This window comes from Scyliorhinus torazame, chromosome 9, assembly GCF_047496885.1.
Source record: "Scyliorhinus torazame isolate Kashiwa2021f chromosome 9, sScyTor2.1, whole genome shotgun sequence".
NCBI classification, from domain to species: Eukaryota; Metazoa; Chordata; class Chondrichthyes; order Carcharhiniformes; family Scyliorhinidae; genus Scyliorhinus; species Scyliorhinus torazame.
Window position 1 is genome coordinate 202,688,355 of NC_092715.1, and position 13,893 is coordinate 202,702,247.

Below are 13,893 nucleotides of genomic sequence, written 5' to 3' on the forward strand. Positions count from 1 at the left end.
AGGGGGGTGGGTAGCCACCTGATCCGGCTAACAACCTGGAATGTAAGGGGACTGAATGGCCCGGTTAAGCGGGCCCACGTGTTCGCGCACCTGAAGGGGCTCAAGGCGGATGTGGTTATGCTTCAGGAGACACTCCTGAAGGTGGCAGACCAGGTAAGACTGAGGAAAGGGTGGGTAGGACAAGTGTTTCACTCTAGGCTGGATGCCAAAAATCGAGGGGTGGCGATCTTGGTGGGAAAGAAGGTGTTGTTTGAGGCGTCGAGCATTGTGGCAGATAATGGCTGCAGGGAGAGAGGGTGGTACTGGTCAATGCGTATGCCCCGAACTGGGACGATGCGGGTTTTATGCGGCGTATGTTGGGTCGGATCCCAGACTTGGAAGTTGTAGTTTTTACCTCACCACTGTTCTTAGAATTCCCCCTATACCAAAAAGGGCTGATTTATTCTAAATGGTGAGCAGGGATTCTCATTCCCTGACTCCTACGCAGACTTCGGCGGATGCTATTCGGGTCAAACTAGTGTTTCAAGTTATCCCCCGGTATAACCCGTATCTTCGTAGAAGAATTTTATCTACTTACCACTTAGTAACTTACACACGGGTCCAGCTTGCTAAGTGAAGTATAGTAAACTTTAAAGAGAATAATAATAACCACTCTTTCAGGTTATCAATTTGAACTTAACTTTATTTTCAAGTTAAAAGAGAATAACTACTTTTACAGAAAGGTAGAAAGTTATTTTCCTGTTCGGACCAGTTGCAGACTTTCAGGTCTCTCTTGACAATCAGTCTTCTTTATCTTTTGGTCTTCTGCTGAGTTCTCTGGGCTGCTCGGTCTATCGATGTTGCTTGTCCCATCACCGAGGAAGATGCTCTTCTGATTATCTGCTCATTATCCCCAGTTTTTATAGCCATTTGGGGCCCTTTAACCTTTGAACCTGGCACCCTTCAGTCTGTCTGCATGACATTTGGTAGGCTAAATTTTAGCAGTTTAGAAGCGTGGTTCTGCTTCTACAGCGATAGTGCAGTTTCATCCTCCCTAGCTCGCCATCCTTGATTGCATTTTTCCCGCTTTGCTTGACATGTCATAAATTTGTGTGCCTTAGTTCGCACTCTTTTGGTTTCATGTCTTTTCTGATGGCACTTTTTCTCTGATTCGACTCGGGTCATCTTCAGGTTAAGCTAATGTCATGTTAGTGTTATCCCCCCTGATTCTAACTTTATCTGCTTTGGCCATCTTCAAAAGGTTCAAATGTGATGTAGTTATAATGTTACCTTGTCACCTTTTAGTTTCCTCAATTTATTAATCAGTTGTTTCATTTTATTACTTTTCACACTTTAACATTTGTTCCTTATCTTATACTTTCGATTCTGGCTGCTTTTCCTAATTGTTCAATTAAGTAACTCCTTACTAAAGATTTGTGAGATACTGTTCCTTTTCATATAACTTTAAGAGTTTTTAAGTCAATCAAATGTATTTTCTAACTTTGTGAATTAAAATGAAGCTCCTATCTGTTTTCATCCTTGTCTGTGAAGTTGTCTGCTTTCAAAACAGGCTGCTGCTGTTAACCCCTTGTGGGACTTCTCCTTTTCATTTAAAAGCCTCAGGTATTTTTTTGTGTTATTTTCATGTTTCAAATGTCATATTCTTCAGAGTTTTCACAACAAAGTGGGGGGCCTGATAATGGGGGGAGACTTTAACACGGTGCTGGATCCGGCACTGGATCGCTCCAAGTCTAGGACGGGTAGGAAGCCGGTGGCGGCTAGAGTGCTGAGGGGGTTTATGGACCAGATGGGCGGGGTGGACCCTTGGAGATTTGCAAGGCTGGGGGCTAGGGAATTTTCATTCTTCTCACATGTCCATAAGGCTTATTCACGAATCGACTTTTTCATCTTGAGTAGGGCGTTGATAGCGAGAGTACAGGATACTGAGTATTCGGCAATAGCCATTTTGGACCACGCCCCGCATTGGGTGGACTTGGAGATGGGGGAGGAGAGGGACCAGCGCCCGCTGTGGCGCTTGGAGGTGGGGCTGTTGGCGGACGAGGAGGTGAGCGAGCGGGTCCGAGGAAGTATAGAGAGGTACCTGGAGACCAACGACAACGGGGAGGTCCGAGTGGGGATGGTATGGGAGGCACTGAAGGCGGTGGTGAGGGAAGAGCTGATCTCCATTAGGGCCCACAAGGAGCAGAGGGAGCGAGGAGAGAGGGAGAGGCTGGTGGGGGAGATGGTGAGGGTAGACAGGAGGTATGTGGAGGAGCCCGAGGAAGGATTGTTGTGGAAGAGGCGTAGCCTCCAGGCCGAATTCGACCTGGTGACCACCAGGAAGGCGGAGGTGCAGTGGAGGAAGGCCCGGGGGCGATTTACGAGTATGGGGAAAAGGCAAGCCGGATGCTGGCGCATCAGCTTCGGAAGCGGGACGCAGCTAGGGAGATCGGGGGAGTTAAGGACAGGGGAGGGAGTGTGGTGCGGAGTGGAGCTGGCATCAATGGGGTCTTCAGGACTTCCCCGAGGAATTGTACCGATCCGAGCCCCCACGGGAGGAGGGAGGGACGGGACGCTTCCTGGACCAATTGAGGTTTCCAAAGGTGGAAGAGGGACTGGTGGTGGGATTGGGGGCCCCGATTGGGCTGGAGGAGCTGATCAAAGGGATAGGAAGCATGCAGGCGGGGAAGGCAGTGGGGCCGGACGGTTTCCCGGTCGAATTCTATAAAAAATATATGGACCTGTTGGGCCCACTGTTAGTTAGGACCTTCAATGAGGCAAGGGAGGGGGGTGCTTTGCCCCCGACGATGTCCCGGGCACTGATCTCCTTGATCCTGAAGCGGGACAAGGATCCCCTGCAGTGTGGGTCTTACAGACCGATTTCCTTGCTAAATGTAGATGCCAAGGTGCTGGCAAAGGTCTTAGCCACAAAGGTCTTAGTGCGATTGTGTGCCGCAGATCATCCATGAAGACCAGACGGGGTTTGTGAAGGGGAGACAGTTGAACGCGAATGTGCGGAGGCTTTTGAACGTTATCATGATGCCGGCGAGGGAGGGGGAGGCGGAAATAGTGGTGGCAATGGATGCTGAGAAAGCCTTCGATAGGGTAGAGTGGGGGTACCTGTGGGAGGTGCTGAAGAGGTTCGGGTTTGGGGAGGGGTTTGTCAGGTGGGTTAGGCTGTTGTATGAGGTCCCAATGGCGAGTGTGGCCACAAACAGGAGGAGGTCCGAGTACTTTTGGTTGCACCGAGGGACGAGACAGGGGTGTCCCTTATCCCCCCTGCTCTTCGCACTGGCGAATGAACCCCTGGCTATGGCACTGAGAGAGTCGAGGAACTGGAGGGGGTTGGTGCGGGGTGGGGAGGAGCATAGGGTGTTGCTTTATGCGGACGACCTGCTGCTGTATGTGGCGGACCCGGTGGAAGGAATGCCGGAGGTAATGAGGATTCTTAGGGAATTCGGGGACTTTTCGGGGTACAAGCTCAACATGGGGAAGAGCGAGCTGTTCGTAGTTCATCCAGGGGACCAGGAGAGGGGGATTGGCGAGCTCACACTAAAAAAGGCAGAGAGGAGCTTCAGGCATCTGGGAGTCCAGGTGGCCAGGAGCTGGGGGGGGCCCTGCATAGGCTTAATTTTACAAGGCTGGTGGAGCAAATGGCTGAGGAGTTCAAGAGGAGGGACCCGTTGCCGCTGTCCTTGGCGGGTAGGGTGCAGTCAATCAAAATGACGGTGCTCCCAAGGTTTTTGTTCCTGTTCCAGTGCCTCCCCATGTTTATCCCGAAGGTTTTTTTCAGGCGGGTTAATAGGAGTATAATGGGGTTTGTGTGGGTGCGAAGGACTCCGAGGGTGAGAAGGGTGTTCCTGGAGCGGAGTAGAGATAGCGGGGGGGGGGGGGGCACTGGCGCTGCCCAACCTCTGTGGATACTACTGGGCCGCCAATGCGACGATGGTGCGCAAGTGGGTGATGGAGGGGGAGGGGGCTGCATGGAAGAGGCTGGAGACGGCGTCCTGTGTGGGTACGAGTCTGGGGGCACTGGCAACGGCGCCGCTGCCGCTCCCTCCAAGGAGGTATACCACGAGCCTGGTGGTGGTGGTTGCCCTCAAAATTTGGGGGCAGTGGAGGCGGCACAGGGGGGAAGTGGGGGCCTCAGCGGGGACCCCATTACGGGGGAACCACCGGTTCGTCCCAGGAAGAACAGGTGGAGGGTTTGTGGGGTGGCACAGGGCAGGGATACGAAAGTTGGGGGACCTGTTTGTGGACGGGAAGTTCGCGGGCCTGGGTGAGCTGGAGACGTACGGGCTCCCCCCGGGGAATACCTTCAGGTACTTACAGGTAAGGGCGTTCGCCAGATGGCAGGTGGTGGAATTCCCGCGGCTACGGCCACACACAGTACAGGACAGGGTGCTCTCGGGGGGGGGGGGGGGGGTGGGTGGGACTGGGGAAGATCTCGGAAACTTACTAGGTGATGCAGGAGGAGGAGGAGGCCTCGGTGGTGGAGGTAAAAGGTAAGTAGGAGGAGGGGTTGGGAGAGGAAATTGAGGAAGGGATGTGGGCAGATGCCCTGGGGAGGGTGAACTCTTACTCATCGTGCGCGAGGCTCAGCCTCATACAATTTAAGGTGCTGCACAGGGCACACATGACCGGGACAAGGATGAGTTGGTTTTTTGGGGGTGAGGACAGGTGTGTTAGGTGCTCAGGGAGCCCAGCAAACCACACCCATATGTTCTGGGCATGCCCAGCGCTGGAGGAATTTTGGAAGGGCGTAGCGAGGACGGTGTCGAGGGTGGTAGGATCTGGGTAGAAGCCGGGCTGGGGGCTCGCAATATTTGGGGTGGCAGAGGAGCCGGGAGTGCAGGAGGCGAAAGAGGCCGGAATACTGGCCTTTGCATCCCTGGTAGCCCGGCTAAGGATTCTTCTTCAGTGGAAGGATGCGAGGAATCCTGGATCAACGATATGGCGGGGTTTATTAAGTTGGAGAGGGTGAAATCCGCCTTGAGAGGGTCGGTACAAGGGTTCGTTAGGCGGTGGCAACCGTTCTTAGACTTCCTGGCAGAGCGGTAGACATTGGTCAATGGCAGCAGCAACCCGGGGGGTGGGGTCACTTTATTTATTATTTACACTGGAGGGTCTGAGGGGGTGTACATACTTCTTGTATTATGTCAGAGGGTTAATGTTAATTTATTATTTATGTGAAGGGGGGTATGGAGGGTTGTTTTTCTGGACTATGTTTTGTACTTAACCCTGTTGGGTTTCTTTTTCATTTTGTTATTGATATTTTATGAAAACCTTTGATAAAAATTATTTAAAAAAAAAAAAAGAATTAAGTAAAGTATACCAAGGCTGGTATAGGGAAGGTATTAGGAGGATGGGGGACCTGTTCATAGACGGGACTTTCCCTAGCATGCAGGCGCTGGAGGAGAGGTTCGGCCTACCCCCGGGGAATGCGTTCAGGTACCTCCAGGTTCAGGACTTTCTTAGAAAACAGGTGGGGACATTTCCGCTGATGCCCCCGCGTAGGATCCAGGACAGGGTGTTGTCTGGCATCTGGTAGGGGAGGGGAAGGTGTCGGACATATATCAGGAGGTGGAGGAAGCCTCAGTGGAGGAGTTGAAGGGCAAGTGGGAGGAGGAGCTGGATGAGGGCCTGTGGGCCGACGCCCTGGGCAGGGTGAACTCCTCCTCATCATGTGCCAGGCTCAGTTTAATTCAGTTTAAGGTGGTGCATCAGGCGCATATAACAGCAGCAAGAATGAGTAAGTTTTTTGGGGTGGAGGACAGGTGCCCGAGATGTGCAGGAAGTCCGGCGAACCATGCCCATATGTTTTGGGCATGCCTGGCGCTTAAAGAATTCTGGCAGGGGTTTGCGAGGGTGAGGTCTAGGATTTTGGACACTCGGGTGAAGGCGAGTCCAACAGTAGCGATATTTGGAGCGTCGGAGGATCCGGGAGTGCAGGAAGCGAAAGAGGCCGGGGTACTGGCCTTTGCCCCCCTGGTAGCCCGGAGACGGATCTTGCTAATGTGGAGGGGCTCAAAACCCCCCAGTGTGGAGACCTGGGTTAGCGATACGGCGGGGTTCCTCGGCCTGGAGTGAATAAAGTTTGCCTTGAGGGTCCTTGATGGGGTTCTCCCGGCGGTGGCCATGTTTCCTTGACTTTCATGGGGAGCAGTAAGTGTCAGCAGCAGCAGCATCCTGGGCGGTGGGGGGGGGGGGGGGGTTCAGGTGGGGGTTCTGTTGATATAATGTGAGTTGGGCATGGAGACAAATACCACCTTGTTCTGTTTTAAAAATAGGAAAAACTTTTCTGTTGTGTAAGTAGTTTCACTGTAAGCTTTGGGATATGTTGATTGTTATTTTTGTTATGTAAAAACGCTCTTTGGAAAAACTTTAAGAAAACATTTTTTTTTTTTTAATTAAGGAAAGTACCATCTCTTCCAGCAGAAATCATGTATGTGTATCACTGTCAATAACTAGGTGACCACTCGGTGGCGATAAAACTTTCTCACAAAAATCATGTGCATCACATGCTTGAATCAGAGTCTGACTGCAGAAGATGGACACTGAGCCAAGGTTGTAGATGTCTGACCCACTTAGTCATGGTGATTTATTTTAAGGAAGGTCTTTAATGAAGAAAGTGGAGGGCATTCCAGAGCAAGGGACTGGATAACTGGAGGCACTGCCATCCATGGTAGGGTAACGGTGAACTTGAGTTTGGTAACAGGGACTGTAGAAGGTTGTAGAGATATGGAGAGGTGTGAGGAAGGGATTTGAACAAAATGTAACGGTGTTATGGGGCTGACAGATATTGTAGGTTAACAGGGACAGAGATGAGTAAGCAGGCCAGCAAATGGGCAGCGGAATTTTGAATGAGCCAAAGTGTATGGACATGGAAAGATAGAAAGCTAATTGGGAAAGCACTAGAATTAATTGAGTCTGGAAAATATCATGGCACAGAGGAGCTTCACTGGCAGCTAACAGTGGAAATCTAGATCTCTTCCCCTAAAGGCTGTGGCTACTAAGTCGGTTGAAATTATCCAGATTATCAGTAGATTTTTGTATGCTTTGGCTATCAAAGGATATGGAGCGATAGTTAACTCTAGTATCTGATCAGCCATGATCTAATTGAATGATACATAGGACTTAGGAGAAGTAAGGGCAGCATGGTGGAGCAGTGGTTAGCACTGCTGCCTCACGGCACCGAGGTCCTCGGTTCAATCCCGGCATGGGTCAGTGTGTGGAGTTTGCACGATCTCCCCATGTTTGCGTGGGTTTCGCCCCCACAACCCAAAGATGTGCAGGGTAGGTGGATTGGCCACGATAAATTGCCTCTTAATTGTAAAAAGTGAATTGGGTACTTAATTTTTTTCCCCAAAAGGAATTAGAAGTAGGCAATTCATCCCTTCGAGCCTGCTCCGCCATTCAATCAGATCATGGCTGATCTCTTCCTGGTCTCAAATCCACCTCCCCACCTGTTCCACGTATCCCTTTAACCCGGTTTTAAAAAATCAGAAATATATCTATCACCTTCTTGAAATAATTTAATGACTCCACAAATTCACCACCCTCTGCGAGATGTAGTTCCTCATAGAGGGTAGTGAATCTGTGGAACTCTTTGCCGCAGAATGCTGTGGAGGCCAAATCACGGAGTGTCTTTAAGACAGAGATAGATAGGTAGGTAGGTTTTTGATTAATAAGGGGATCAAGGGTTATGGGGAGAATGCGGGTGAGAAAAATATCAGCCATGATTGAATGGTGGAGCAGACTCGATGGGCCAATTGGCCTAATTCTGCTTCTTTGTCTTATGAGCTTAATGGCCTACTCCTGTTCTTCTAATGAAACTTGTTCCAAGCTTGGTTCTTGAGCATTGTGAGCAGCCCATGTGCCATGTGAGGTAGATATATAATGTTCCCATGGGGTTCTGTTGAACACTTATTCCTCAACCTTGTCATTCATCTTATTGGTTTAGCACACTGGGCTAAATCGCTGGCTTTCAAAGCAGACCAAGGCAGGCCAGCAGCACGGTTCAATTCCCGTACCAGCCTCCCCGAACAGGCGCTGGAATGTGGCGACTAGGGGCTTTTCACAGTAATTTATTTGAAGCCTACTTGTGACAATAAGCGATTTTCATTTCATTTTCATTGCTGTCTACAGGTCTCTGTTATGTACAAATTTTCTTCATTCACCTGAATAAGGAGCCGTGCTCCGAAAGCTAGTGATTTGAAACAAGCCTGTTGAACTTTAACCTGGTGCTGTAAGACTTCTTACTGTGTTCGCCATATTGATGTTAGAATAGTAATTCATTTTCTTTTTTTATAAAAAAATTGGGAGTCAATTACATACAGTAAGCCAAGAATCAGCAGCTTCTACAATGGCAATGCAATAATATACTATTTATATCCCACATTAATGATCAGTCACTAAACTAATGCACATAGAGTAACTTAGACATCTGGTGGCACAGAACTTGAGTATTGCTGAAAAAGAGAGACATGTGGAAGCTTCAGGTCGCTTTTTCAGCAATAATTAGAGTAACTTCAATCTTTGCTTCACTGATTTCTCCTTCGAGGACTGATTTGAATGTGGTAGTGATTGAGAGACCGAGGAGACTGATTTGAATGTGGTTGTGATAGAGAGACTGAAGAGACTAATTTGAATGATTGAGAGATCCTGTGGATTGCAGCATGTTATTTTAAACGACATAGTGCAAAGTACTCTACACCGTGTATATAAAGTACTTTTATATAAAAGAACAGATCTTAAATAATATTCTCAAGTTGAATTTGTGGACATGAATTTTATTATTCATTACACAGTATATTGACCTTTTTACAGAGACCATGTTTATACTGTACAAAATTACTTTATACTACACAGCATACTTTTGACAGTGTTTTCACCATTATTCCCATTCCATAGCAATTTTTTGGCATATCAATCGCGAGTCAGGGTAACTAGTAGCACAAGGCTCTTCACACACTCTAGTATAATAAATACACCTTTCACATTGCTCCAGATTCTAATAACTTTTGGCAGAAGATCCATATAGCTGAAACTTTGGATTTGCTGCTAATCAACCTGGTCCTCACATTGTAATAGTCCCTAAATACTGAGAGTGAGAATGCTAATATTTCATGACTTGTAAAAAAAAAACTTAAGGGATGCTTCAAATAGATTCAAAGTTTCTCCTTTAGTTACCTGTGGTTAAAAGACACATTTTAAATGCTCATAAACAAAGGGCAGCGTATGTTCAGAAAGTGCTGTGCACTCAATTATTGCCAATCTTCAATAGAACCATAGTTTTGTTTTAAAAATCTACAAAGACCACATTGGCATCCATAAACTTGACATGATATCCTGGAAAAGTGTGTTGCCTTTGGAAATCAATGAATAAATATTCCAGACCAAAAGTATACTGTATAACTGAGCAGCACTGTCACTATCTTACAAGCAGAATGTGATTTATGCACTAACACTGGTGATATTTTTGCTTTTGACAGTTAGGCTGATTTTCTTCCATTTTACTATTGTTCTTTTCAAAACTTAAGTCGAACTGAATTGGTTACATTTACTGGAAATCGTCTTTTCAAATTTTTGTGCTTGTAAAAGATAAGGATAGAAATGGGAAATATTTGACCTGCCTGCACCCAGTGTCATAGGTTCACATTGTTAGTGACAGACTGATCTGCAAAATAGCATGTCGCCCAGGCCTGACGACTATCTGGAGTATTGGGAGGGACAGTATCCTAAACCAAACCTAGAGTCAATGAGGGAAAGGGGGAGCTTTAAAGCAGTGGCATCAACTGTGGAATCATGAAATTCAGAATCACTAGCAGTAGCTGGAAAATCAGGAAACCATCGAGTCCTGCTCCTGGAGAAAGTTAATGTGCATCATCAGCACAAACCAGTAATGCAGTCGAAAAAAATCAACCAGGTTGTGTGTGTTACTTGCACTTGTCTGGTCAGTCTGTGCTTGCTGCAATTACAAGACATATACAGCATAAGATAAATGCAATATGGAGCTCCACATGTTCAGAAACTTAGTGACAAATTCGGGACAACTTTGTGCTGTCAAGCAGAGCCCCAAGCAGAACTGGGTTCATTTAACTTCTAATTGGTTTCCAGAGGCTGTTCTCTTTATTACCCTAAATTTGCAATACTTGCCTCCTTTCAGATGTTACATCTAACGTTTCTACTAGTGCTGATGATGGTGCTGGAATATCACGAACAGAAATGAAGGATCAGAATGTGCTCTGAGCGCTGAACGCATTTCCCCTGGAGTCGCCCAGCACAATGGTGGTGTGGTTATTAAAGGCTCTTTCAATAGTATATGAAGCTCAAATTTCATAAATTCCCACCGCTTACTGATTTAATTTAAGTATCTTCAAGGAGATAAAACACAAGCTAAACTTTTGAAAGATACGCAAACAGACACAACTCTGTACTAATCACTTAGCAGATTTGCATTAGTGTGCAACTACTGAAACAAACAGCTTAAGAGCATATAAAAGTGCAGTACATATATACAGTTACTAAATTCTACAAAATTTAATTTGCCCTGGACTCAGCACCTTTACTGACACTTTGCTAATTAAAATCAGTCAAAAGTCTTATTTTCAGCTTTCATTTTACAAGCAATTTTTTAAAATCACCATCCTTGAGCCGCACTGAAAGTTTAAACTCAAAGTAGAGTGCTTGGCAAGCTGCTGCCATGCCATCTCAAGCAGGTTGTTTTGGAATGCTTGTACAAGTGGCTCGACTGACTGAATCTTTTCCCGCATTTTAAACATGCGTAGGGCTTTTCTCCTGTGTGAACACGGATGTGTTTCTTGCAATCCGTTAATGTTAAAAAGGTCTTGCAGCAAATTTTACAGGCATATTTACGAGCACCTTCCACCACCAACACATTGTGTTCCGACATGGCTTTCTTACACTTTGAAAGTACATCTGCAGAGGCCCGTGTCAACTGGGGAGGACCTGATTGCAAAGAATGATTATTTTCAAAAGCAGAAGAGGTACTGTTCAACATGCGGATCTGGGAATTGGAGCCATTGTCCTGGGAAATGGAGCCTCCATCTCCAACTGAGGATACAATGGGCATTTTTGGAGCAATGCGACGATAGCCTGGGAAATTACTGGCTCCCCCTCGGGATGAAATGATGGATTGTCTGGATAGTGAGTGTAATCCAGAACTGGGCCGAGGAAAGTCTAATCGGAATGGCTCTCCTGCAGTTTTGTACCCGGAGGACTGGCCGCAGGTCAGGCCCAGCAAGTCGTGCATAGGGCGCATGAAATGGGCTTCAGGACCATCATTAAATGGATTCTCAATTCGAGCTGCCACAATTGCAGAGTTGGGACCAGCAGAAACCCCGGACACCGGGTTTATTAAATAAGATGCTTCACTTTCTATTCTGCCATCGCTTGTTGTGTTCGGAATGTTGTCATCAGCGTTCTGGCCCCCACCGTAGCTGTTTGCTCGGTTCTTATTTAGAAAAGTGGAAATGTGAAAGGGAGGTTTCGAGTCGGTGTTTGCAGATTCCAGCATGTGTATATCTGCGACCCGGTCAGTACTAGACTGAGGATCGGAGAAACTCCGGTCACTACTCTCTGGGCTAAGTTCTAGCTTTTCTGTACAAGGCATTCCACCTTCGACCTCCACCAACTCACTACCTTCTGCTTGTGAAGCAACATCACTTGTCTCATCTTGAGGATCAGGTGAGCTCAAGGGTTCAGCTTTCACCACAATTCGGACGTGCTCCTCACTTCCATTCACTGTGGTCTCGGAGTGAAAACCTGATTTCTCATTAGCAGGATCTTGACTAAAAGCAGTTTCAATGTGAGTCGCTTGAGAAGCCATGGATGTTTGTGAGTGGCCCACTCCAGTGTTATCTGACTGACTGGGCACCTGATTATCTTCTGCCGTGCTGAAGGCCTGTTCAAACATGATGGCATTGTCCACGTTGTTTTCGACAATTGTATCAGTTTTAGAGCCATCCCCTAGCTTCAGGGAGTCTGGTGTAAAGAGCTCCTCACATGTATGGACCACGGCTTGTCCATTATCCGACGTTTCCTCGGTGATGATAGACTCGTCTACAGAAGGTCTCATCCTTTTCTTTGATCTTTCATCGGGAATGGCTTTCCTTTTCTGCAGTCGCTGGACAGGAAACGCAGTTGACTGATCCTCCAAGTGATGGCGGAGTGATGAGTTCACGTTGACTTGCTCATCCATTGCCTGACTGGAGCTGAGGGCAGAACTTACCAAGCTCAAGCCCAGCTGCTGAAGTAGGAAGGACCTCTGCATACGAGCATTTTGCTCCTGAAGTCTTTCACTTGTAGGGGACATGGGTACAGTCCTGGTTGTTAAGTAATGTTTGCAAGCCTTCACAACAGAATTCAGATGAAGGTGGGAAGCCGCCAGCAGCACATCCATAACATTACTCTCTCCTAGCATAAGCGTGGACGTGTACATCATTTCGACGAGGGCTGCAAAAGCCTCTGCTGTAACTACTTCGCTGTCCAGCTGAACCATGTTCAGTGATTGATCACTCTCTGGGACAGTAAAGAGAGCACGGAAGTGGGTGCTGCATGCTGCAAGAACAGAGCGATGAGCTTTAAAATGACGGCTCCCGACAACAATGACACAGTCGCAGAGCTGCCCATGAAGCCGCTGATAGTTTAGCTGCTGGAAGACTTGTTCAAAGTGGCCTGGAAAATCCATGACCCTGGTAAAACAGAAAGAAATTCAGTGATAAGTTTGTCCAGCAATTCTCATTTCCCAGTTCATCGTTTTTCTTTGTCTATGAACAGGCCTCATCACAAATCATTCTATTTGCAGTTAGTGAAGAATAATGGGGAATGTGTTAAAACAATGGAATGGCCTCAGCCTACGGCGTTCCTTATACAACTATAAGTCATTATAGCAAGTACGTAATTATTTAATTAAGCACACAGTTTTAAAATGAATGATTCCACTTACTGACAGCAGCAATAGACTGTCAGTGGCTTTGTTGTTCAATCATGTTACCACAATGCTTACTATTAGCTGAGATGACACATAAATGAAGGAACTCAGTCAGATTCTCCCTTTCACAGGAGTGCAGGACAATCAACAGAGGAATGTACTTATCCAATTCAGTACTAGCAAGACGTTTTTGCAACTTGACATGTGCACTTCCAAATGTTCACTGCCTCAGTTGCACTGCACAAAGCACGACCGCATCTGGAGCATTTCTGCCAGTATTTTAAATAGTCTCTCTGATGCAGAAAAAAAGAGTTCTGCTCATCTGCACATTTCTGCCAATATTAAAGCTATGAATTTTTATTTGGTTGTGATAAATATAAAAGCAATATAACCAGTCATACGTGGATTTTAAAACTGACTAAGCAGCTTAGCACCAACAGCAGCACACTGAACCCATGATGCTGGGCCACCTCTTCAATGTGGTCCAAACTGTCAATGTCTCCAAATATTACACGGTACAACTGACCACTTTATGGGACAAAACAGCACACACACTCCAAGCATGCACAACTAGGCTGTTAGCCAGGAACAGCTTTGAAGATACAAGATTGCAGTTATCTCCAATAGCAGAAACTGCCTAGTCCTCCGTAGGTAAAGTCAAAATATTCACTTTAAAATATTGCTTTTCCCCCCAAAATAACCAGAGCTGAAGAAATAACGGAAAAGCTGTTCTGGAAATTAAATACTGCAGAAGCAATATATACTAATAATTTATAGGGAGCATTCAATTTTTGAATTATCAGCAACAATTTGGATTATAGCATCTTACACAGTACGATTGTCAACCCAGTGCGCCTGTGCCAACACTTGAAAGAGATTTTCAATTAGTTCCACTACCATATTATTTTCCCCTCGAGCCCTGTATTTATTTTCCCCTTTTATTTACTTTCCCCTTTAAG

At 46.7% G+C, this 13,893-nt stretch overlaps 1 protein-coding gene across 4 annotated transcripts in view; it reads right to left on the minus strand.

Moving 5' to 3' along the window:
• Positions 1-8,750: 8,750 nt before the first annotated feature.
• zbtb5 (zinc finger and BTB domain containing 5) overlaps positions 8,751-13,893 on the minus strand; it is a 37,336-nt gene continuing 32,193 nt past the window's right edge. For all 4 annotated transcript variants that reach the window (XM_072517000.1, XM_072516997.1, XM_072516998.1 and 1 more), the window contains one exon: positions 8,751-12,695. In XM_072517000.1, the coding sequence (XP_072373101.1) occupies positions 10,655-12,691 (2,037 nt within the window). In that variant the 5' untranslated portion in view covers positions 12,692-12,695 and the 3' untranslated portion in view covers positions 8,751-10,654. The remainder of the gene's footprint in view (positions 12,696-13,893) is intronic.